The 26,044-nt window shown below is 37.6% G+C and overlaps 2 protein-coding genes across 2 annotated transcripts in view; both read right to left on the reverse strand.

The window, feature by feature from the left end:
- LOC129263574 (MAM and LDL-receptor class A domain-containing protein 1-like) overlaps window positions 1-10,115 on the reverse strand; it is a 66,558-nt gene extending 56,443 nt beyond the window's left edge. The window contains exons 1-8 of the mRNA XM_064100622.1: window positions 9,962-10,115; window positions 8,547-8,812; window positions 6,492-6,744; window positions 5,726-5,954; window positions 4,459-4,630; window positions 3,639-3,741; window positions 3,085-3,231; window positions 2,103-2,287 (exon numbers count right to left, since the gene is read on the reverse strand). Coding sequence (XP_063956692.1) covers window positions 2,103-2,287; window positions 3,085-3,231; window positions 3,639-3,741; window positions 4,459-4,630; window positions 5,726-5,954; window positions 6,492-6,744; window positions 8,547-8,812; window positions 9,962-10,115 — 1,509 coding nt within the window. The remainder of the gene's footprint in view (window positions 1-2,102; window positions 2,288-3,084; window positions 3,232-3,638; window positions 3,742-4,458; window positions 4,631-5,725; window positions 5,955-6,491; window positions 6,745-8,546; window positions 8,813-9,961) is intronic.
- A 588-nt stretch (window positions 10,116-10,703) lies between these two features.
- Window positions 10,704-26,044, reverse strand: part of LOC129263573 (MAM and LDL-receptor class A domain-containing protein 2-like) — a 156,310-nt gene continuing 140,969 nt past the window's right edge. The window contains exons 88-98 of the mRNA XM_064100623.1: window positions 19,773-19,863; window positions 18,953-19,099; window positions 17,678-17,934; window positions 17,033-17,258; window positions 16,354-16,595; window positions 15,408-15,612; window positions 14,638-14,775; window positions 13,871-13,996; window positions 12,965-13,095; window positions 12,303-12,387; window positions 10,704-11,098 (exon numbers count right to left, since the gene is read on the reverse strand). Of these exons, the coding sequence (XP_063956693.1) occupies window positions 10,962-11,098; window positions 12,303-12,387; window positions 12,965-13,095; window positions 13,871-13,996; window positions 14,638-14,775; window positions 15,408-15,612; window positions 16,354-16,595; window positions 17,033-17,258; window positions 17,678-17,934; window positions 18,953-19,099; window positions 19,773-19,863 (1,785 nt within the window). The 3' untranslated portion in view covers window positions 10,704-10,961. The remainder of the gene's footprint in view (window positions 11,099-12,302; window positions 12,388-12,964; window positions 13,096-13,870; window positions 13,997-14,637; window positions 14,776-15,407; window positions 15,613-16,353; window positions 16,596-17,032; window positions 17,259-17,677; window positions 17,935-18,952; window positions 19,100-19,772; window positions 19,864-26,044) is intronic.

Raw genomic sequence — 26,044 nt, forward strand, 5'->3', positions numbered from 1 at the left:
GTCTTTGGGAAGGGATTAAGATGGAATGTCAAATTTTTTTTAATGTAATCTCTAATAAACCATTAAACCATCATGGGGTAAAAAAGATAATAATATTGGAGGGGTATTTGCCATATGGACATACAGTGGCGTAACTACGGGGGACATGGGGGGCACATCCCCCCCCCCCCATCGGCTGACAAAAAAAAAAAAACGGGGAAAGGGGGAAAAGGAGAAAAGAGGGAGAAAGGAAGAGAAACAAAGTGGGAAAGAAGAAAATATTATTCATTATAATGTTATATTATATTATAATTATGTTAAGTTACATTACATAAGAAACATTTTTATCATAACTTTATGAAACATAATTTGCCCAGGGCCTACGTCTCAATTGTTCCTGGTGCTCGCATTGTCTGTTTAACGAGATATATAATCCTGTTGTACCAAAACATCCCGTTTTCAAGTCAATATAAACCAAATGTATTTCCTAGCACTTGAGTTATCATTGTTTTATGTAGTGACATATGCTTCTTTTTCATGACTCAAAAGTGATTGCCCAATGTTAAGGTCTTCGTATATATGAAACATTTCCTGTCCGTGATTACGTTCGCATTTTTCATGGATTGGTGAGATATGTCTGCTCTTCATGAATTCCTAAAATTAGTCCTTAAAATGTCCCTTCTTCTGATCTGAATATCAAAAATTTTAGCTCGCGCTTCGCGCTCGCATCATTTGGTTAATGAAATACGTATGGTCCTGGTTAATTCCTACAAAGAAAACTTAGAATGCCCCACTTCAGGTCTGAATTATCTAAGTTTTCAGCTCGCGCTTCGCGCTCGCATTGTTAAGCGAGACAGGTACCTATCATGATTACACAAATTTGATTATAATGTCCCTTATTAGGTGTGAATATAAAAAAATTCAGCTCGCGCTTCGCGCTCGCATTATTTGATGAGTGAGATACATATCCGTTTAATGACATTGTCCTTAAAATGTCTCTATTAGGTCACTCACTCAGTCATTCAAAAATTTTGCTGGTTCCCCCCCCCCCCCCCCAATGCCGTGACCCACGGTACGCCACTGTGGACATATCAATGACAATTCCTTGCATATCTAAAAACATGATTGCAAAAAAATGCCAAAATATTTCAGTCATCCCCCCCACCCATCAACACGGATTTACGCCAGTGTGTTTTGATCATAGTTTATTAATGAAAGCAAGGCAAGCTGGGAGAACAGTTCTCAATACTGAAGTGGCTACCCTTGGTAAATACGCCATTGTTATGTATTATCACTATTATTATTATTATATTTGTTATTATCATTATTATCATTATTATCATCATCAGCATTATTACTGCTAGTTAGTTTTAAGTCATGTGTTTAGTATTTTCCTGTGCATTTTCTGGTGAAAAGAACACAATGCCATACATCGTGTTCACATAATGGACTATTCGACAATATTTTATACACAGTCAAAAGTCAACAGTGTGTGTATCATTTCACACTGTGGACATCTCTGCAGTATGACAGTTCACATTGTAATTACATACTGGACTTTGAGATGTGATTCATGCTCCAGGATGTTAATAATTTAACATTATGGATACTTCCATGGTGAGAGTGTTAATTGTGTGTTCCAATGACGGATATCAACCTATGATGCAAAGATGTGATTATGTGAACACACTGTGGAAGACATCATGGGGCACACTCTGGATACATTGTGAACATACTGTGAAATACTTTATGCTTTTTGTAGGCCCTTTGGCAAACCCCGTGCTATACACAATTTGACACACTGTGCAACACAATGCGGCCAACACCGTGTAAAATACCATGGACGTCCACACTGTGACTCGACTTTGAATATAGTGTTGGACACACTGTGAACCACTCTGCAACACTCTATGGCCAACACCGTGTGATACACAATGAAATACACTGTGAAACACTGTGCAACACAATGTAGCCAACAACTTGTGACACACTGTGAACAGACTGTGGGACACACTGTGAACCACTCTGCAATACAGTGTGGGTATCACTGTTTGATACATAATGGGACACACTGTGACTACACTGCTGGATAATGTGTTGTATCCATCGGCGTTTATACTCACAAGAACCTCATCCTCGGTATCTGTATCTCTCTTGAAAACCTTGAATGTTCCAACAGTAGAACCATACATAAGATACCAGAACGAAAGACAGTACGGTTGATCATCAGTTGATCTAAGGATGCCAGACTCTAAACGAGCAAAGTCACCATTTGCTAAACCAGATGTCTCCAAATAGATATAATAGCCTAAAATCAAAGAAAAACAGGAGGAAGATTAACCCGTGGCATGTACGTAAAGTAAACATATTTGCTAAAGCTATCTTGATTTAGCCTTTAAGATATTTTTTTACACATGGGTCACTTGTATCAAGGGTACTTGACACCTGCTCTTCTGCACAAAATTTGGTCAGTTAACCCCTTTTTATTGATTTGGTTGTATGGCACAGACAAGGATAATAAAATTTATTACGGTACCATGAGTTTAACTACTTGACGAATACAAGCGTAATACATCATTTTCTGATATTTTAGCTTGATTCCATAATGGTAAATGTAATCAATCATACCAAACAACTGTACGATCAATTGCTTAGGTTTGTGTAAAGGCGACCGCACACCTTACGATTGGTCTACAACCCAATTTCACATTAAAATGTAGTAGAATTTGATGCTAATATTGAGACTTAGCATATCTTACTGTGTAATGATCTAAATCATCGTACAAATACCTATATGATCAAATCTGTGACTATGCTATCATCCTTCTTAGAATAAAAGCAAATTTATTATCGAGTCGTAATGACGTCATATCAGTCGTACGATTGGCTATGATTTGAAACTAATTTGGACTTTACTCCAAAATAAAGGCTTGCAATCTTTCAACATGGTAATATTAGTATTCTTTCAATTAATTTTAACCTGAAATAAAATGATATGTTCCATTTACATTTTCAGAAAATGAGCAAAATGCGATTTGTTCCAAAATCGGATCGCGAACAGTCGTAAGGTGTGCGGTGGCCTTATTCGGCCCCAGTAATATTTACCTAGACCATTGGTATGATCAAACTGTGGCCCAGTGTAGCCCGTTGGGGTCCTTCCTTTAAACAAGGTCCAGTCAACTGTATCGGTATCTACATTCTGGCTCCAGCCGCACAGCGTTCCTTCTGCCTCTCCAAAGTTACAATCGAGGTCTTGAGTATGGAAAGAGAAGAAAGTTCATGATTTCATCATTTTCCCTTCTATACAGCTACGAATAAGCTTCAATTTAGCTTTGAAGCCCCTTTGAATAACGGAAATTTTCCATGTTCTTCCCACAATGCTAAAAAATGTTTCTTGTTTCATTTAATAAGAAAAAGGGAATGTTTGAAGATAGATTTACTAAATCAAAAATTGTGCAAGTTTAATATAACAAAAAGTGTGGTTTAGCTTCGCGTAGGCATGTTCCAAGTCTGTGCTAAAATACTGCATGGGCAGCCAAAAGATGAGAATGTAGTTCATATTTCATTTTATCATGTGCAATGTATTATTATCTGACGCAATAATAGTCTTTTATTATGACTTGGGTAGATGAATAATTCCATTACATTGCTTTATTTACCTGCTGATTTACCGCAATTGATAAACCTGATATCATCAAGGGCAATGTCTGTTGGTTCAGTTGTTTCATCAAAACCAACTCCTGGTGAGGCCTCAAAGCGAGCCTATATAAATCATAAACAAATATTTCAGTAAAGAAGGGATAAACAAAATAAACAAATGTAAATATAAGGTATTCATATTTTAAAAAAATAAATTTTAATCCACGTAGAAGACAAAATATTATAAAAGAAAGAAATCAAATTAAAACTTTGGTAATCAGTTTTGTTAATATGAGGTGGATATCACTGTAATTTTGATTCATATGATAATTGTATTATCTGTTACTTTTGCAACACCATATGTATTTCACTAATTACCTTCACTATTAGTAATACTGTTATCAGTAAGTACGATCTCTTATAAATAATTATGATTATAATTTTTTTTTCATCTGCTCCTTCCCCTCCATTCCCCTCGTTTTTTTCTTCCTGTCTTTTCAACTTGTTATTTATGTACTTCTGCTCAATAATCAATTTATTTTTGTTTTATTTGACCCGTTTAATTACAAGCACAAAACCCTTTACACGCTGAAGCAAGTTTGCACATTCGTACAATTAAATTCAACAGTCGTATTAATTAGTTTTCTTCTTTACCTTCATATTAGAGAAGCTAATAAATGGCAATAGTTCTTGAATAACATTTCATCAATATCAACATTGCAATATGGATATCTTGATTCAAAGAAAATAACATGGAAACAATCATTATTATCCCCAAAATTAATTCTGCAAGCAAAGAGTTGATTACGATATAGATGACTTCATTTGACCGTTACTTACATAATACTGCCCTGCATCGTGTGGTCCAACCATTAATGACCCACGGTTCCAGCTTGACCCTTGATCACCTGCAATTACCCATGATGCATCAGGATAACCATTGTCATATACGATGACGCTTAGAGACCCAACCTGACCACCAAGCATGTGATAATAGAATTCCAACTCACACCTGTAATGTAAGCAAGGAGGGAAATATCAATGATGGCAATTAAGCACAGTACCCCAGTATCATGCAGTATACGATTATGCTCACACGGTGAATTATATCCTACTGAAAAGTACACAGTGTCCCACAGTGTGTTCACAGTGTGGAAATATCTTCACACTGCTGAATTTGAGCACTTTAACAGTGTGAATGATGACATAACGAATATGCTCACAGAAATCTTACTGAAAAGAACACAGTGTCCAACAATGTGTTCACAGTTGGACACTGTGTTCACAGTGTGGAAATATCTTCACACCGTTGAATATGAGCTTGAAACAGTGAATATTTTCACATAGTCCACTATGTGAACACACTGTGATCATACTGTGTGACACTGTTCTATTTCCGGCAGGAGATTGTCCAGTGTAACAGTGCGAAGATAATTTCACATTCTACATATCTTGACTCTGTGAGTGTTTATAGTGGAGGCGCGATAGCTCAGTCGGTAGAGCGGGGGATTCGTATTCTGATGACCCGGGTTCGATTCCCACTTGGTGCGCTAGTGCCCTTTTGTAAGGCATTAATCCTCAGTACCAGGTCCTTCGGAGAGGACATTAAGCCGTTGGTCCTCTGGTTGCTTGCTTACAAGCATTCATGCTTTCTTAGCAATCAGGTAAAAAAATCACCACCAATATATATAATAGTTCGTTCACATAGCAATGTTAAAATCTATCAGTATGGAGATAATTTCAAACTGGGAACATCTCAACATCGGATCTATAAATTGAACTGTGTGAAAGATACTCTTGGAATGCTCAAATTCATTAGGGTGAAGATAAGGTTATACTGTTGAAAGTTTTAGCATTCCCATGTTGGACCTGTTTATGATGAGATTCAAAGTATTAAAACGCTCTATTCTAACAATGTGATGGCGATTTCACATTGGGTTCCACTTCGTCAAGACCCTGCAATCCACACTGTCGGAAATTGTGTTATTTGCAACAGGGTTAGTTTGATTTAATTGTGAGAATAAAGTAGTTGTTAAAACAACATAATAAACCGAACCTAGCGACTTAAAAAAGTACCGTTGAATAAATAGAAACAATATTTGAATACCTGGAGCCAGCTTCTCCAAGGACAACAGGGCTGATCAGAAGTGCAGTCATTCCAAATAATCCGTAAGTACTATCAACAAACATGTAATAACCGTCTCCACTATTCTTGGTATGGTCTACGGATGGACCACGCCCAGTAATAGAGTCACTCGCTTGGATTCGTGTCCACAGGTATTCTCCATTCGGGATGCTGGTGTATCCACATGTATCAAGCTCAAAATCGCAATCACCTATGAAATATAAAATGAATATGCAGCTAAATAATATTTTTTGACGGGTGGTTACTTCCATTTCAATATGTAAGCAAAAAAGGTAAGTATATTTACAAATATTCTCTTGTAACGATGTGATATCAATTCCATTCGATAAGTATGTAATGACTGAATAGAAAGAGGGAGAGATGGGGGGGGGCGAGAAAAGCAATTTGTGTATATTTATGCCTTTCTAAATTTTTACCCCCATTATGTTGCATACTGATGGTACATGATAATGTATTAACTTTTAAACCGAAAAACTTCCATACTTTTCATTTGCTATATAGTGTATTGTTTTACTTCTTTTCATGAAGTTGTATTATCTTTCAACGAGAATACCCCTTTATTTCACACTTGAGCAATGAAATCAATAATGAAAGTTCATAATTATCATTTCTACATTCGTTCAAACATGGTATCATTAACAAAATTCCAATACACAATAGAACGCATTTTACAATGTACACTACCACCCCCCCTCATAAAAAAATCCCAATGATGTCAGCAACTCACCGCAATTCATCTCATCTTCACCCTCCAGGCAATCGCTATTGAGATTGCACCTCTGCTGGACATCCAAGCAAGTGCCATTGTTACATTGGAAGGTATCGGGAGGGCAGTACGGCAGGGTAGGGGGTTGGGTGGGGGCCACGGTGGAGACGGTTGCCAGGGGCGTGTCACTAAAGACGCACCCAGGGGTAAAGCTTGTATCATCAATAGCAATGTCACCGTATATACCATCCCCTCGTGTAGCTTCTATGATGATCTATAAAAAAAAATCAATTCAACATTTATTTCCAAAGATAGAAGCATTCATATAATTTCAAAAAATTAACAACATAATGTAGGTAGCAACTCTGTAAGCAGTGCTTGTGACGAGTGTACCGTGACGTATAGAAAATAAAGACATAATACATTTAAAAAAACGTCCATACAAAGAAGCCTACATTACATAACAAGGGGGGGGGGAGGCACGAAAGAAGATAACAAATCAGGGCAACTCTATATACATTATATCAAATTTCTAAATTTAGGGACCGGATGCATATACACAAATTAAAATATTATAATATATTTGGTACTGTACAAGGGTAAAATATATTTAAAATATTCCACAGACCATACTTTAGAGCTTAAAGGATAGATTATGATATCTCGGAAAACATTAGACCACTAGAGGTATGTGAAACCAGAAAAGTGAAGCAGGTCTGTGGGTATCATCACAAATAGGCATTTAGTAAGCTGTTTGGTCACCAAACTGCTTCTAATGAAGGAGTCAATAAAAACCGTTTGTCACCGTGACAACGATGATAAATCACAGTGGAACTACTACTGTTACGTCATTCATCATATTTCTATCGTCGGTACATTTTGGACTACGTATCCCCGGATAAGGATTTTGATAGAGGATAACATGAGGATAAATACATGTATATGCAAATAATGCGAAAAAAAAAAATAGTGTAACGTAGTACACTTTTGATGGAATTTACAATTTAAGTTTTTAACTACTCATTGAGGTATAGACATTTATTGTGCTTTATTAGGAACTTCTAGATATATTCCTAAATTCTTTAAAATAATATTAAAGAAGTGAGATGATCTTTCACATGATAATGCCAATACCTACAAAATGAAAACAGTGCCATACAGTGCACAGTAAGTTTACATTGTAGACAATAAGCTGAAATAATTTTCACACTCATAAATTCTACCATTTGAAGTGTTGAACTGCGTATATGACACATTTACGATCATATTCCACTATACTGTGAACACACGGTAAAGAAACTGTGAATACACTGTTAGAATACTGTTAATACACTGTTACCACACTGAATACACTGCGAATACACTGTTAACACATTGCAAACACACTGTTAAGTTAATAGTGTGTTATTGTATTCTCGGTGTGTAAACAATGTTAACACACTGTTAAAACACTGTTAACATGTTATTAACACACTGTGAGTGCAAGGTTACACACTGTGAATAATACACAGTTATCGCACTGTGAACAGACTGCGAAAACACTGTCTACACACTGCAAATACCCTGTTTAAACAATGTGAATACACTGTTAACACACTGAGAATACACTGAATATGCTGTTACCACACTGCAAACACACTGTGAATACACTGCAAATCGCAATGAATGCACTGCAGACACACTGAATACATAGTGAATATACTGTAAATACACTGTGAATACACTGTTGACACTGCGAAAACACTTTTAACACACTGTGAACACGTTGCAAACGCACACACTCCGAATACACTGTTAACACATTGCGAAAATACTAAAACACAATGCAAATACACTAGACACTGTGAACACACTACGAGCACATTGATAACACACGTGAAAATACTAAAACACATTGTGAATACACCCCGACCACACTGCAATCGCACTGTGAACACACTGTGCACATACTGTAAATATATTGAAAAACACTGCACATGCACTGTGAAAACACAAAAAGACACACTATGGACAAGATGTGAACGCACTGTGGATACACTATAGCACTTTGTTCTTTCTAGAAGGGATATTACGAACCTGGACGGGGTACTGAGGAGAATCAATCTCAATGTCAGCTCTCAAGTAATAGTCCCCAATCTCTCCTTCTCTGTTCCAGATACGTGTCAAAGGGCCGTTGATGACTTGCCTTGTGTACACGTTCAGCTGGTCAATATCTTCTCCAAACATATGGTAATAGAATCTCAAGAAACAACCTGATGACGTCACAGAAGTGAGAGTTCTAGATGCAAGTCGTGCCCTATCTCCAGGTTGGGCGTCACTTGCTTCCAAATAGATGTAGAAACCTATTGGGAATAACAATAATACTTGTAAGAATATATATCTATCTATCTATATATCTATCGATCTATCAATCCATCTAGATCCTGTCAGTAGGCCTATTACTGTCTTATCAGTACCATGGATTTAGCCACAGCTGACTTATCCAGCGCTAAATGAATTCTATGAAAATGATTAATAATACAATATACATAGCATATTAAGGTTCTTTAAGCAATTTAAACCTTAGAAGTAAACCATTTCATCACACCAGGGTTTAGTGTAGCACAATGTTGGTAAATTTCTTGCATAACAGTCCATTGATGGGATTCGAACCTACAACCCTCTGATTGGAAAATGAGCGTCCAAACAAGTACACCAAGATCACATTGCAGAAGATCTTTTACGAAGGACATGACACCATTTTGGTTTTGTAAAAGTAAAAAATCTGATTGGGTGAACGTCATAGTAGATGTAGAACTCTAAAGACAATTTTGCACAATAGTAAAGACTAAAACCTTGACTCCTTGGCAGTTGTTGAAAGATGAAATGTATTATTCTATAATGTATTTTATAATAATACAATGATTAAATAAAATTAAACAACGAAAAAAAATATCAAAATGAATTTGGTATTGGAAAATTAAAAATCTGATTGGGTGAACGTCATAGTAGAACTTTAAAAACAAAGTTGCACTGGAGTAAGAATGTAATAAAAACCATGATTCCTTGGCAGTTGTCGAAAGATATTAAAAAGGTATCATTCTCTTAAGGTCTTGTTAGTATTTTATAATAACAACAACAAAACTAAACAATCAAACATAATTAAACGGAGCGTCGTGGCCCAGTGGATTAGTCTCCGGACTTTGAATCAGAGAGTCGTGGGTTCAAATCCCAGCCATGGTCTAATTTCCTTCAGCAATGTATTCATCCACAATGTTCTGCACTCGACCTAGGTGAGGAAAATGGGTACCGGCAAGAAGTAATTTCCAAAAAGCTGTGTGCATTGTGAATAGGTAGCCTAGCTTAGCCGGGCAATAATAATAGCAGGGCAATTTTCGGAACTGAAGTGGCTTCCCTAGGTAAATATACCGTTATTATTATTATTATTATTAATATAAACAAAATAAAACAAAGGGGGAAAAAAAGAATAATGAAAAAAAGTGAATTCTTACCTGCAGGAAGACCAGTGGTGTGATCTCTGGCTGGCCCAGTCCATGGGGTACGTGTAATACCAGAGAAATACCTCCAGTCATATTCATCGTTAGTTAGCTGAGTCCAACTACAAATTCCGTTCTCAAAACTACATCGCTCATATGTTTCTATCATTGTGAAATACATCGAAGAAAAACGGCAAAAACAACGATAAATAATCATTAAAACATATTCAATGGTGATAAAATATCTAGGAATACACAATATCAATTCATGGAAGTAGCAATAATCAGATGTTATTAATAATCAAATAATCATTGCGATTGTCACAAATGTGATACCGGTAACGGTTAAGAAAAGAAATACAGGTTGCAAAATAAAAATTGAAAAAACCTCAATAATTTATATTCGTACTTGCAGACATGTTTTTTTTTTGGTTTTATTATATAATTGTGGATATATCACATGCAGCCAGCTCGTGCGTATCAAAAACAATATCCAAGAAATCATAATACCTTTAAAAAATCTTTTTGAAATAAATGTAAATGACAAAACTAATCGTGATATGTTTTTTATAAAATAATTATGAGTGTGTAAAAACGAAGAGTTTACTTTCATAGCGATGTTATCTGTATGTATATTCTTTCACCTATGTATTATAAAATCCAATCAGCGATTAACCGGCTTCCACTTGTGTATCCGGGGTGTAAATGCCTATCATGCGTGAGAATCAATGTAGTTGAAAATCTCGATCCATATTCCGTTGGTGTGTTTCATTCTTAAATGGCAGAAGACACCAGCCTTTCGAGTCAATGGCCACATATAATCGCTCCCGCAAACATAAAAAAAATATCCTATTGTTCGTTTTAGAATGCATTCATGTGCACTTGTCTCGTCTTAACTATCATAACCAAATCATAATGTGTACTGTTGTTGACTGAATTTATGGAATTCTATTACTTTTTTCAATATTCAGTTTAGATATATATGGAATATGGAATAGATAAACTTTGTATAAATCTAAAATGATTTACCGCAATTGATTTCATCCGACATGTCCCCACAGTCGTCTGTGAGATCACATACTCGGTCTGTAGCTATGCATCTCAGATTGGCACATGTAAACTCATCTGATGTGCAACCCTCTGGAGGAGGATCTAACATATTAAAAAAATATTAGTTTTAAACATTTTATGCAATTTATGAGTTTAGCACAACACTTAAAGAAGAATGAAACCTTAAGAACAAGAGAGTTTGTGTGAAAACAGAAAAATCAAAGAAACAGGTCGACGAAAGTTTGAGAAAAATCGGACAATTAATGAGAAAGTTATGAGCATTTAGATATTGCGATTACTAATGCTATGGAGATCCTCACATTGGCAATGTGACAAAGATGTGTGATGTCACTTGTGAACAACACTCCCATTAGTTTAGTATATATTTCACTTAAATATCCTCTTTTATCATATCAGTAGATCATGTGTTCTTTCTGTAGGAGGGCATGTAATACAGATTTTTAAAGAATACATGATGGATAAAGAGTTTGTATCACCATAAGAGCAGAAATATACATTTTGAGAGTATTTTATAGTCCATCAAAGGGAAAGTTGTTCACATGTGACATCACCATCCTTGTCGCATTGCCAATGAGAGGATCTCCAAAGCATTAGTGATTGCAATATTCAAATGCTCATAACTTAATTTAATTTATAACTTAATTATTTGTCCGATTTTTTTTTAAAACTTTCGTTGATCTGTTTCTTTGATTTTTTGTTTCGACACAAGCCTACTTGTTCCAAAGTTTTCATTCCCCTTTAAACTCAATTCCAATCCTTTGTTGCTTGGTTATGAGTAAGATTTAAGTCTATTTTTATGACTGCCTTTATCCGTTGAAAAGTTTCAGTGGCGCATCCTCCAAAACTGTAAGCTAGTTACTCAAGTTATAGTGAACAAAATAACCCCGCTTCAGCAGATTGCTGACAATTAATTAGTTTCAAGGATTTTCTCAACGAGATAAATTTTCTATTTTATTTCGAGGTTGACAATAACGTATGTTAGCTTTAATTGCAAAATTACCGACAAGTTGGCTGACACAAAGACAAGAAGACGGTGTTTTCAATAAATCCGAAAAAATTAGGCAAAATTGCGTTAATTGGTAAAAGTTCACACTGGTTCAAATGCAATAAGAATTTCGGATATTCTACACTTCCCTTCTTTTAACCCCGCAGACGAGAACAAGAAATTCATTGTGTAGCAGCATCAATAGCATAAACCCTGTTGGTTTGAACATTATGAATCGGAGGTTTTTGTTTTGTTTATATTTTACATGAGAGTCTTTAATTCTGTGGGGGTTTATCTTACCTGGAAATCCACAATCCCGGAAAGTGATGTCGTCAATTGCAATGTCTCCTATAACATCAAATGATCTTTGGGCAAGGACTTGAATCTACAAGATAGAAAGAGAAGAGAAACGTATCATAATATTATGTATAATTTCAATGAAAATGAAGGAAATAAAGGGTTAACTTTAGTACATTGTTGCAAACATCATTTCTAATGAATGATTAAATCCTATCTTTACTTTTGGGAAATCCCGCAGAAACGCTTAAACACTGTTCAATTGAATTGAATCGAAATTAATATCCACATCTTAAAAAAAAAAGATATACAAATAACTTAATGGAAATGTGGTGGAATCACAAAACATATTCATACATGAATGCCTGTGTAATTTAAGTATTTCCATGGGAAGTTCACATATTTTACAGCATAATTTACATTGACTTGGAGCTGAATCAAAAATGTATTATATGCATACTTTTTACATGTATTTAGGTCGTACTGCCCCTCTCCCGTTATCAAATAACTCGGGCCACCTAACATGCATAAGAAAGGAATTTAATAACAGTTACATGTGGGAAGATCTAGAAGCACGTGAAAAAAACTTGAATGCACATTTGAAAACAATCGTAATTAATCTCTCAATTAACAATATAGAAATAGTTGAATGAAAGTGAATATACCTGGAAAGTTCCCCTGATTCGACCGACACCAACAGAGGATCTAAACCACTCATCTCGATTAGTTCTCTCATCCCAAAACAAAAGAGCACTCTCTAATCCAGATACGATGTATATACCAAAAGATCCAATGTCTAAGAAATTGATCAATAACACAAGTCTCAGTAAAATAAAGATACGCTTTAACACCGAAATTCAGGGGGTGGGGGCGGATCTAGTCGGGTTAGACACAATATATTTAATGCGGCGAGTACTTGGCACAAACGCTATGGTTTATGAAATGGTATGGTAATGTAACAAGCCTTCAGCCACTGGGAACAGTTAACCGGTATAGTTTAAAAAAGCTGTGGTAATCACTGAAGGAAATATTAAACACGAAATCACTGAAGGAAACAATAATAATAATAATAATATTCCGCATTTACATAGTCATAGTGCATAATACATCGGAACGACGCCTCTAAGCGCTTTACAGATATATTATTAACCCGGTCATCGGATCCTTGCATGCCTGCATACAATGTATGCACCTTCTCCACTCCCTGGGGAGCATTCCAACAAGAGTTCCAAGACTCAATTGCTAGGCATACTACATAGGCTTTCGCATCCTAAGGGGTGCCCATTTAACACCTGGGTGGAGAGTGGCAAATTGTGGATTGGCGCCTTGCCAAAGGACGCTAGGCCATGGTGGGATTCGAACACACGACCCTCTGATTACAAGGCGAGAGTCAGAACCGCTACACCACCGCGCTTCCACTGCATGCTTGGGCGACATACAATAAGGACATGGTCCAATTGAATACAAGTGACCATTCAGGCATCTTTGCTATTACATGTATTTAATCGATTTAATCGTAGAAAGAATGTAATGCCACTAACAAACGCCTAATTTCGATATTACATAAATACCTTGTCCATACATATGAATCCAGACCTCGAGAATACAGCTGGGACTAGCCTCATTCATTTCAGGGGACATTAGACTAGCTTCACTGTAACTAGATCCCTGGCTAGCATCAATGTATAAGTAGTATCCTGAGAAAGAAATAACACAGTGCATAACATACATGGGACATTCGAATTATGTAGCAGATGCTCTTGTAGGCAATCACGGCAGCATGTTAGAAACCAAAAATGAATACAGGCAAAGAACGCACCATGAATATGTAACAACATATTAAAGTTTATTATAAACATTGATGGATCGAGGCACTAGGCCTATGTCATTTTTTTTCTTTTTATACAGTACTGTATGTTATGTACTACATGCATTTGTCATTTTATTGTATGATTTGTGGAGAGAAATTGAATAAAGACTTACTCGAAAAAATATTAACAGATAAGATTAAAAAAAAAAAAAAAATTGCGATGAGATGTTTTGATACACGATTTTTCCATCGATTGCTAATTGCTCTCTTCGTAAAAAATAGTATACTGTTGTACTTTTCATTACAGCTAATCATTATATTATTAAATTTCAAACCTAAAATGGATTTAATTGCAACACTATTTATCCACGACATCTAAGCAAAATCATAAGTAATAGTAATGAGAAGCATGCCTCAATCCCACAAGTATACAAACATGTTCTGTTACATATTCATTGTGCAATTCTTTTAAATACTTATCTTCGTGATTATTATTATTTACTTTATATGTTTTTCTCATATACTCACCCTCAACGGAATCTGTAGTATGATCTTTAGATGGACCTGTGCCAGTTGTTGATGTAGACCCTTTACCTCTCTGCCATATCATACTGCCTATACTAGTATCAGTATAATTACACCAATCCGACTCGAAATCACACGTGCCTGTGTTGGATAACAAATACTCCAGATTACCAATATGACATGCCATGCACATTAAAAAAAATCATATTGTTTGTTTCTAATTGTTTAAACTTTTTAAACAACTTGTTTAAATAGTTTAAACAAGTTGTTTAAACAGTTGTTAAAAAAATTAAGCAGTTGTTTGAAAAAAAATAAACTGTTGTTTAAAATATTGAAGCAGTGGTTTAAATAATTCTTAAGTGTTGTATAAAATGTCAAACAGTAGTTGTTAGAATGACAGGCTTAAACAACGTGCTTAAAATTTTTAACAGCATTTTTTACAGGCTGGTATTTTTGTTTTGTTTTGTCGTTTTTTGTGGGGTTGGGGAAGGGGCATCTACATGTGGCTGACTTTGTATTAGAACATCTGCGCATACAATAAAAATATATTTGTTTAAAATGATAATGTCGGCCATTGAATAGCGAAATATTTCCAAATTGTAAGCATTGTTTGAGAAAAGGATGCATGCGAATACAAAGTGATCTTATTATTTCAAAAGGGTCTCAACTAATTCAAATATACTAGATCACTCATAAATCTTACAAACAAATAAGATTGACAATACTTTGAATTCAAACACACGATTGTTTCATGAAATTTATATTATTCTTACCGCAGTTGAACTCATCGCTGCTGTCCCCACAATCATCATTGAAGTTACAGACCAAGGTAGCATCCTTCAAACACGCACCATTATCACAGTAGAACTGACATGGTGGTGGGTTAGTAGCCCCTGCGCAGGGGCCATCGAAGATGCTGATATCATCTATAGCAATGTCACTCTGAGAGGGCGTCCCAACACTACCTTTGATGCGAACCTTCAGGAAGGAGATAAAATATCATACACCTTTTTATACCAAGCGTATGTCAGTTTGCTGCTACAGATGGGGGACATTTTCAAGAAAACTATTACCACTTCGGGTTGTAAACATTTCTAAACGGAAAACACCATTAATTTATTCGATCATAAAAATAGTGGAATGATCAATCAGTCAATCCACCAATCAATCATCCATCCGAAAATATCATATTATTGAAAATGTCCTTTTCATAATCAAATAGTCGATCAATCAATAAATCAATTACTCGGCAATCAATAAGGTATCAATTCAGTAAACCAATCAAGCACAAAATAATCAATCAATCAATCAATCAATGAACCAATCAAAAGCAACTATATGTATTTAACAAATCTTCCAATCGTTCCGTCAATGCTCCAAACAACCAAACTCTGAATAAAGCATTCAAAATTGAGTCAGCAAACCATCTAACATCGTAAACCCACTAACCAAACAACCTACCCTAGTAGTCAATTAACCATTCAAATGATCAATAGGTCGATCTATGCATCTAATACCAATCAACTAACAACCAACTACTTAATGACCAATTAACCAACCAACAAGCTAACCAACTACTAAATAACTAATTAATAACCAGCCAATCAATTCATCGATTGACCAACTAACCGAACTGTATTTCAATCATTCAAATAATCAATAGGTCAATGAACCATCTAATAAGCTTAGAGTTTACCCCCCTTTTTTTACCCTACATACCATGTACGATGGACTAGCTGAACTCGTCGAGACTGTTGCATGCAACCAATATGCACCAGTCGAAGATCCTGGTTGATTCCATATCACGTTATCATCTGTGATCACTTCGAGGAGAGCTCCGACGGCGCCATCCACATAGTACCAGATGGAGAGGCACTTTGTTCCCTCAACAGATGGGGAAATCAATATAGCATTATCACCATTTTGGCGTGGTGCGGCGGAGTCAATGTACATGTAAACGCCTAAAGAGGAAGAAAAACAAGGAATGTAATTAGTTAAGCCCCTATCTTCACCATTCTATCAGTATCTCTCGCAGATGAGCCTGATCAGGTGAGAGTAGAAGCCTACTTGTTCTCTGTCCGTGCCAAAACCTTGTATCTTACGTTACGAGACTCTACAAGACATTACTAGTATACACAATTGGTGGCAATTTCTAGTAGTTATGACAAAATAAACGTTTGAATTGAAACAATTGTTTGTGAATCCCATTTATCCAGCAAATAAAGTGATGCGCAAGGAAAAAAAAAAAAAAAATCGGATATTAAAGGCAAGCGTGGGCATATTTGAAAGTCAGTACCTAATGAAAATGTTATTACTTAAGAAGGAACTATATTTCATGATTCAAACTCCCATAACATAGCCATGATTGTACATCCATTCCAAAGATAAAGTTTTGTACCTGCGGGTGTTCCCGTAGAATGATCAGTATCTGGCCCTGAATTCAAAGACGGGGTTTGTCCACTCCATCTTATCCAATCAAAATCGTCGTTAGAAGGCTCATTCCAATAGGTGCACGTGTCATATTCAAAATCACATGACCCGACTGGAGAGCAGTAGTCTTTGTTCAAGTCGATGTCATCAAGGGCAAGAACTCCTTCAGAACCAACAGTCGCCTCAAAAACAATCTGATAAGTGGGGTTAATTGGTGTATTAATTTGGTTATATAATAATGCAAAGCAACATAACGATAACGATTCTTGAAAATTGATAACTAATAAAGAATAAAGTATTTCATTTCAACTTTTCACCAACATAACAAAGTACAAAGAGCATAACATATCGATGTACAAACATAAAAAATATTAGGGACTGATGTTTTTCCTAACTAACCCGATCAGTATGATAATAGGAAATATGTTGGGAACTATTTGTGGAAAACAATACCTTGGAATCGGGAGTATGAATTTGAAATACATGTAAACAAATTTCATTTCCAGCATCGTCCCTAATTATTCTCGACGAACAAAATAAATTGAATACATTTACTTTGAGAATTAAAATGAAACAAGCTTTAACAAATTATAGTCTATAATACGATTCCTACCGTGTAAGGTAGACTGCTTGAAAGTGATACTTCATACACAAGCCAAACGTTTGCACCAGCACCCTCATTGATATTTAAGATCTGTGTCAAAGATGAATCCCCAATGGTCACTGTGGCTGTCAACTGAGGGGGACTATTTCCACTTCTGAAAGCCCACAGTCTCAAACACCGTTGAAAGGTGGACGGGTAGACTGGTGATATAAGACGGACCTTGGCCTGGACATTATTCACAACACTGTCCACGTAGATGAAATGGCCTACAGGGTGGGAACGACAGTTAGGATAACACAGTTACAGTGTTTTCATTCTCATTTGAATGTGAAATATGTTAACTTACAATAGAACAGTACGAAATAATTAAGATCTCTACGGAAAGTTCAAGCCGTCTCTCACGTGACTAACTTTCGGTGAACCGAGTGGCGTTACGGTCTACTGATCTGGACGCAGTTTTACTTGGAAAGATGTGCTGGTGTTCCATTTGCCTGATGAAGCCAACAGTGGTTGGTGAAACGTCGCGACCATAGATAATTGTGAGTTTCAAATTTAAAATTTTCACAAAATTCCAGTAAAAGATTCATAACTCATTAATAAGATCCGTAATATTGACGTTGAAAAAATACAAAGCAGGCCATATAGGCAATTTTACCAGTGCCAACAAAAATTTTATTTTGAATCAGAGGTGTATATGTTGTTCGGATTATACTCTAAATAACACGGCAATTTTGCAATTACAAAACTAGAGTATTCTTAACCAAGAGGAGAGTAAACCCTCAAGATTTAAGTTAAACAGCATGTGGGAGCCCTATTATGGAAAAACCAGTGTGTCCACAGTGTGAAAATATTTCCACAGTGTTGAATTTGAGAATTAATAAAAGTGTGAATAATATTTCACATAGTCCAGAGTTGGGCACACTGTAAGATACTGTGTTCTTTCCAGCCGGAAGGGGCCTACAATACATATAATACTTTGATGATATATATATATACATCAATAAATATGTATGTAATTCAGAAATGACTGTCCATTTAATTGATAATATCAATTTTGAGAAAATGGGATTATATCGAGATTTATATTCAAGGAGTACAGTTTTGTCAAGTATACATTCAAGTATCTTTGGATAAATGAGATTAAAACAGTTTCCAGTATCCATAAAACAAAGTGTGCTTAACAAACGTTCCGATGAACGTGGTGGTAATGACCTTTGAAGTCACTCCTCTTTAAGTTAAAACAAAAAGTCATTTCCTTCGGAATGCATCTCGAACTGCATTTACCTAGATTTGTTCCATATGTGTGATCTGTATCAGGTCCATAGGTTAGGGCCAAGGAGCTGAAACCATTAGGTCCAACATTCCAATCTCCTTGATCATTGTAATCCTGATCAAATCCACACCAATCACCATGCTCAAAATCACAATATCCTAGAGTAAAACAATAAAAAATTGTATTTAGGATGTTATTAAATAGAGATGGGCAAGCATTAATATGTATGAGAGAAATACCCGTAGGTGCTACTAACTAATGTGTTGTCGCTTCTTGCTTAAAATCAGAGACTCATTCCAAACATGTATTACAATAATTTTGCTAACCCGTCGTGTAAACCATCATGTGATTAGCACCGTTCTTATTTGGACAATATTCATTCAAGCAAATCACTTCACCTAACGATATTCATTCATTAATTTTAGTTTCTTAAAATCGGTTCTTTATAAAGGTGATCTGAAATAATGGATCAAGCGTTACAAAGACACAGCGTGAGTCTATGTGGAGTTTCCCTTGGCTACTACTTTTGTATATTTTCTCATAAAATATCATTTAATGGGCGTCAAAATGGCGCCACCTTACACGTTCTGATTTTTTTCAAGTGAAGCAACGCAAACGATAAAGAAAAATGCAATCATTCACTGTATTGGGAATATATCAGTAGTTGCGGCTGTATATTTCGTTCTTCTATTAGTGGAATCCTTAAACAATTCTCATAAGAACATGGCATTTTGTATTTCTAGAAAATCCATTGAAAAATAAAAACCTTGAGGATCAGAAGCATTTAAATTGCTACATGTTGCAAGCTGTGGATAATTAGTTCAGACTTACTTTGTGGAGGGCAATTTCCACTACTGAATGAGATGTCATCAATTGCTATTTCTCCTCTGTCTCCGCTTGATCTATAACCTTGGAAATCAGCCTTTAGAATAAATGAAGTGAAATAAAAATAGACCACATTTATTTCGAAACTCGAAAGGAGCGAAAAACCTTAATTTAGTAAATCGTTCACTCATTCATTAAGATTGGTGAATTGGTATCTGTTATACTTTTGCATAGGCTACGGAAGATCTTGGTCCTGTTTCTTAAGGATTTGGTACAATAACGAATGCATAACTTTTATTTCATAGGCGTATACTTACTAACTGCCAACCAGAACGATGGATTTCAGTAGCTTGTAACTGTTATTAAAAATTTGTAATCTTCTTCTTCTTCTTCTGTTGATTTCCTCCAGTCCTGGAGAACTGCGAGATCCAGTGGATACGCAGAAAAAGTGGTTTGATAAATACATATAGAAACAAAAGAGCAAGGCTCAGGAGGAGATTGGAATAAAGTGTATCACCAGACTGTCTAGTTGTTGTTCACCAACAGAGAACGTTTAACATGAAGCTCATGCAAGAAATTAAGAGAGTAGTAATGAAGTTGGGGAGCTGAGGCAACAGATATACTAGTTCCATTAGTGTCCAATCCAAGAAGTACAACGTTCGTAACAGCTGCTGCGACTTGTGACACAGGAGTTATGGCAAGATCATGTTGGAGGTAGGGAGGAAGGTTGGTGAGGAACCTTTTCCTTTCATCCGTATAGAGGGTGCATTCTCCTATAAGGTGGGTTACAGTCTCATCCTTGATATTGCAATAGCATGTGCTATCATGACGCCTTCCAATCTTGGTGAGACGTGTGTTGGTAGCATAGACACCACAAAGAAGTTGACTCTTCAGGGATAAGGCTTGGCGATGACTATGAGAGTTTAGCTTTGACGGGAGCAGAGTTGTCCTCTGGGCGCAGTCTAGGTGACTAAGCAGCTGAAGTGAGGATTTGGCTGCTAGAGCCGCTTGGGTTTCTTCCTCCCTGTAGTCAAGAACGGCTGTAGAGATGAGTCTCTTCCATTGTTTGTACTGTATAGGGGAGTTGAGAAGATCATTGAAGGAGGGTAGGTCGTACTTGTTGATGAGGGATTGGAACATTTGGACAGTCTTGGAGCTGGGGTGCTGGCACATAACATGAAGAAGAAGACGATACTCTAGCCTGCAGGGGTCGAGGTTCACCAGCTTCCCCAGAAGTCTGAGGCGTTGGATGGCTACGATATCAGATACCGCCGGGAGGCCAGTGAGGATATGGACTGATTCATTGGCAGTAGAGCGAGGAAGACCTAGTAGGGTTTTAAATAGGGATATTTGGGCCCTATCTAGGCGATCTAGGGCTGCCTTCGTCAGGTGGATGACCTCTGAACCATACAGCATCCTAGGTATGCAATATCTCTCCCAGAGTGATGCCATGACTGCGGGGGTGAGTCCCATACGGAATGCTCCCACACCAGTAAGAGCATAGAGAGTCTTGTTGCCGGTAGATATCATCTTGGAAGTAGCATCAAGTTTGTGTGAGGAACGGGTGATACCCAGATGAGGGTGCTTGTCTACGAGAGGTATGGTACAAGAACCAAATTGCCATGCCTCTGAGGTCTGGGGACCAGAACCAGTGATGATGACGGCACTCTTAGACGGATTGATGGTATAGCGCCACCTGCAGGAATAGTCGAAGACAAGTTGAAGCATACTGTTCAGTTCTTTTGCGGAGGTAGCCACTAGTGCAACGTCATCTGCGAGTACAAGAATGCCTGTGTATATGGACTGGGTGAAAGCTCCGAGGCCCGACGACTGGAGGCTGTTGATCAGACCATCGATGAAGGCCAAATAGAGTAGGGGGGAAAGAATTCCTCCTTGTCTTACACCTTGCTTCACAGGAAAGCTTTCACTTATTCTGCCTTTCCACCACACAGCAGAGCTAAGATCTTCATACAATCTCCTTATAACAAGCCAGAGATTGCCCCGAACACCAGCCTTGTATAGCTTGAGGAGAAGACCATTGTGCCAGACTGTATCGAAAGCTTTGGCGGCGTCCAGATATGCAATGAATGTTTGCTTCTTGTTGCTTTCGATGATGAGATTCAATGTAGCCGCTACCAGTAGACATGAGTGACCTTCCTGGAATCCACTTTGAAGCTCATGAGGTATGTTTGACTTATGAAGAGCCTCTTCTAATTCTGGCTTAATGAGGAGTTCTAAGATCTTGCAGAACACAGTAGTGAGAGATATACCCCTGTAGTTCGAAGGATCAGTGGGAGATTTCCCCTTTCCTTTATGAATTGGAAGGATTAAGCTGGTCTTGAAGTTGGACGGTATGTGACAGTGGAATAGGATTGAGTTGTAAATCTGCACAAGAACAAGACGAGTGATTGGTCCGGAAAACTTTACATGTTCAGGGGAGATCTGGTCTATGCCTCCTGCTTTGCCGGATTTTAGCTGGGCAATGGCGATGTTCAGCTGCGAAGATGTGACATGCAGTTGAGTTCCTTCGAGTAAAACTTCTGCCTGAGTTACTTCCTCATCCACCTGGCAGGGAGGGCAGGGATCAGGGTTGGAAAGAGCACGGAAGTATTGCTCCCATCCTTCAAGGAGTTGTTGTCCTGTATGCTTCTTATCGGAGACAATAAGAGAGTCTGTTTCTGTCCTGATGTTGCTGGGGGATCTGTGCTGCTTAACAAGTTTGCTGAAGAGAAGGGGGTTGTCATCCTTTGAAGATTCCACTTCTTTTATAATCTCGTTACGACTTTGTTGCCTGCTTTGCCGGAGTGACCGTCTGAACATATTCTTTGATTTTTTGTAGGAAATCCAAGCCGTATTTTCCTTACTCCGAGGGCGACCCTGATCTTTCCAACTCTTCCAATTGACCTTCATTTTTACATACGACTTGTCAACATCTTTGTTCCATTCTGGTTTCCTGTTCCTTGGAGTACTAGAGAGGGAGTGAGGTAGGTTTGAAGTAGACGTCTGTACCATGACACTACAGATTGTATCAAGGAGCCGTTCTGCAGTATCTGGCTGTAGAATTCTGGCTTTGTCTTTGTGTTGCGCCCAGATTTTCCTACACTGAGCCTCCAGAGGTTGTGTGTAAAGTCTTTCGGTACTTGTAGAATCTAATTTATCCCAATGTACTCTGAGTTTCGACAGTTTCTTGCCATAGGGCATTTCACTGGGCTCATGTCGAGGGGTTACTAAGCTGGGGTCGCTGCAAGTGTGAAAGTAGGTCACTCCAACAGGGAGGTGATCTGATGTGTTTTTTGGTTCCTCGTTGCAGATGTGAAACTCTTTGAAACAGTGTTCACTAGGAGTTTTGACCAAGACAAGATCGAGGTTAGACTTCGTGCATCCATCATCACTGGAATAAGTGTAGACTCCAGGAATATGAAGCAGGGTGTTCAGACAACTGAAGTTATGCTCTTCCATGAACTCTTTTAGGGCCTTGGCTGGTAGTCTGTGATGCTTAGCAGGGCGGAGGAGATCTACATTAAAATCTCCAAGTATGACGACCTCTGTTTTCGGATTCAAAGACTGTAGGATGTGAGTCAGTTCGTCTAGTACAGATATGTATTCTGTGGTCATGTCTGTGGAGTTGCCAGTAGGCATGTATACGCTCATGATGACTAGATCCTTGAGGCTTCCATGAGATTTCAACTTCATTCCAATAAGTCTTTCAGAGGTAGTTGGAATAATGGAGGTATATGGCTCTAAATTCTTGCTATAGAAAATCGCAAGACCACCATGGCCACGGCGAGAGACTACAGTCTCTGCAGGACGACAAGAGGACTTACTTAATACCAAATGATTCTGACTAATTTCTGTTAACCTACCAAGAGAGAGTTCATGTAGCCAGTGTTCTTGTATGCAGATAATGTCACAAGTACAAAGAAGATCATATAAGTAGAACTGAGACGAAGCTATTCCACGTACATTGAAGGAGCATAGCTTGACTGAGGATCGGTGGCTGGGAGCAGGTGCTGTTTGTGAAGGTTCAGCAGCCTTATGTGATAAGAGATGTTGTGGAGGTGTGCTTGCATGAGAAACTGTGTCCCTGTCTGATTCCATATGTTGGGGGTTTGTAACACCGCCAATGATGCCATTGCTGCCCTGGTTATGACTGCCATAATGTTTAGGTAAGTGGCGTGGGATGCTCTGCCATGCCGAAAAACCTGGTCTTGTCGTTTTTCTGCACTGTCAGCATCAGGTAAAGGTGCAGATGCAGGATTGGGGATATTCTGGGTACGAGGTCCACTATTGTCTGTCGCTCTTGGTGAAGCAGAAATATTTTGTCCTACAGAATCAGGCATATTAGTTTTTACTATATTAGCATATGTATGGTTCAGTCTGCTGGTGGTGGTTGGTGTAGAGGTGGGCGAGTCAAGAAGAACTGCATCATCATCTTCGGTCACAGTTGTCTCGAAGTCCATTTTTGAGGGGATGTTGATTTCACCTTTTCTTTCTGCATCTAGCGCCTCGACAGGATGGGCATTAAGTGTGGGGTCTTCTGCCATTGCGCTAGGTCCGTTGTCTATAGAATGGCGTCTGTCTTTCCTTGGGGAGTGGGCCAGGCCAATCTTATGTCCATTAAAGGGTTGTGAAGGGCTTGGCCCTGAGTTAAGATCTTTACGGTGTCTTTGGTCAGAGTGTATTGCTTGCTTGCTGGCCAGCGTTTTGACCTGATCTCGCTTTACGGTTTGATTTGGCAGTTTAGGCAGTTTAGGCAGGTTTAATGAAATGGGCCACTGGGCACCACTTCATAATGCTTTCCAAAATGTAAATTTTGTCATTTTCCAAAGTAGCAGTCAGAGGCTGGTTTTTCTCAGGAATTAGAATTAAAGCTTTTACCGAGATAGTCAGAACTTGTGATAAATGCATTGCTGACAATTTTTAAGACCCCATCCGGATCATTAGTTCCATGAAAAAAAAAATCATCTTGATTCATACTCATCTGTCATGTTTTTTTTCTTTGCTTGTGTAACATTCATTGTAAGGCGATTTTCAGATACTGTATTTTTTTGTAGCGTTTGAGATATCATAATTATGCCAATTTGCAGAGTGAAATTTAAAACGGTTTTAGGGCTTACCCTCAAGCAGCAATTGAGGATGAGCTGGTTTTATCGGTTCTAGGACAACTACCCCCTGGACAATCACCCCCCGGACAACTACCCCCCGGACAATTACCCCCCGAGGACAATTACCCCCCGGACAATTACCCCCCGGACAATTACCCCCCGAGGACAACTACCCCCCGAGGACAACTACCCCCCGGACAATTACCCCCCGAGGACAACTACCCCCCGAGGACAATTACCCCCCGGACAACTACCCCCGGACAACTACCCCCCGGACAATTACCCCCCAGACAATTACCTTCAGAAAATCCCCCCTTCTCTCCAGCATCAATGTTAGAATTAAGCGGGACCCATTGTAAGTTTTGGTCGGTGGCACAGGTTTCTGAAATATTTTCTCCTTTATCTTAAGTTAATAACTTTTTCTTTCTCTTTTATATTGCTCTTTCTCCTGTTCTCTCACTTTCTTATTTTTTCCTTTTTTTGTATTTGTTTAGCGGCGCCTTCTGCATCATGAAAAATGGGGGGGGGGGGCTTGCATCCGAAACCTCCCGTTTGGCTATGCATATATACATCAGAAAATTTGTAAACTGGCCCTCATTCTAAGTTTTCATAGAACAATTGAACACGATTAGTCATAATAATCACAAATGCTGAATATCTCTGATTCCAACTGATCTGATTTTTTTTAATATTTATTTTGGGTTTAATTTCAGGTAAGAATCAGGCAAAAAGATAAAACGTAAAAAAGACACCTTTATAGGTAGAAATATTGAAAGTCGATAACGCAACTATCAACACTAACACTGTCAAGTAGACCTATAAATATGTTATTTTAAAACAGTTCAACTAACAAGAAGCTAAGAATTATGAAACAATTGGTGCACATTCCAGATTAAGATGTGGCTTTATAACTTAATACAGTAAGCTAAAAAACTTTATGCAAAGATAATACACACAAGAACACCTCGTAAATTACAAGGTGTTTTTGTGTGTATTATTCTTGGGTGAAAGCAATTTAACATTAAAGAAGGAAATCAATTACCAAATTTACTAAATTGTAAACAATATGACATAATCAAATACAGTGTTTTTTCTATACAAATTGGCAATCATGATAGTATACAATTCGTTTAAGGTGCATTTTAAGGACGGTTTGTAAGAATTTATAAAGAA

This window comes from Lytechinus pictus, chromosome 6 (assembly GCF_037042905.1).
Source record: "Lytechinus pictus isolate F3 Inbred chromosome 6, Lp3.0, whole genome shotgun sequence".
NCBI classification, from domain to species: Eukaryota; Metazoa; Echinodermata; class Echinoidea; order Temnopleuroida; family Toxopneustidae; genus Lytechinus; species Lytechinus pictus.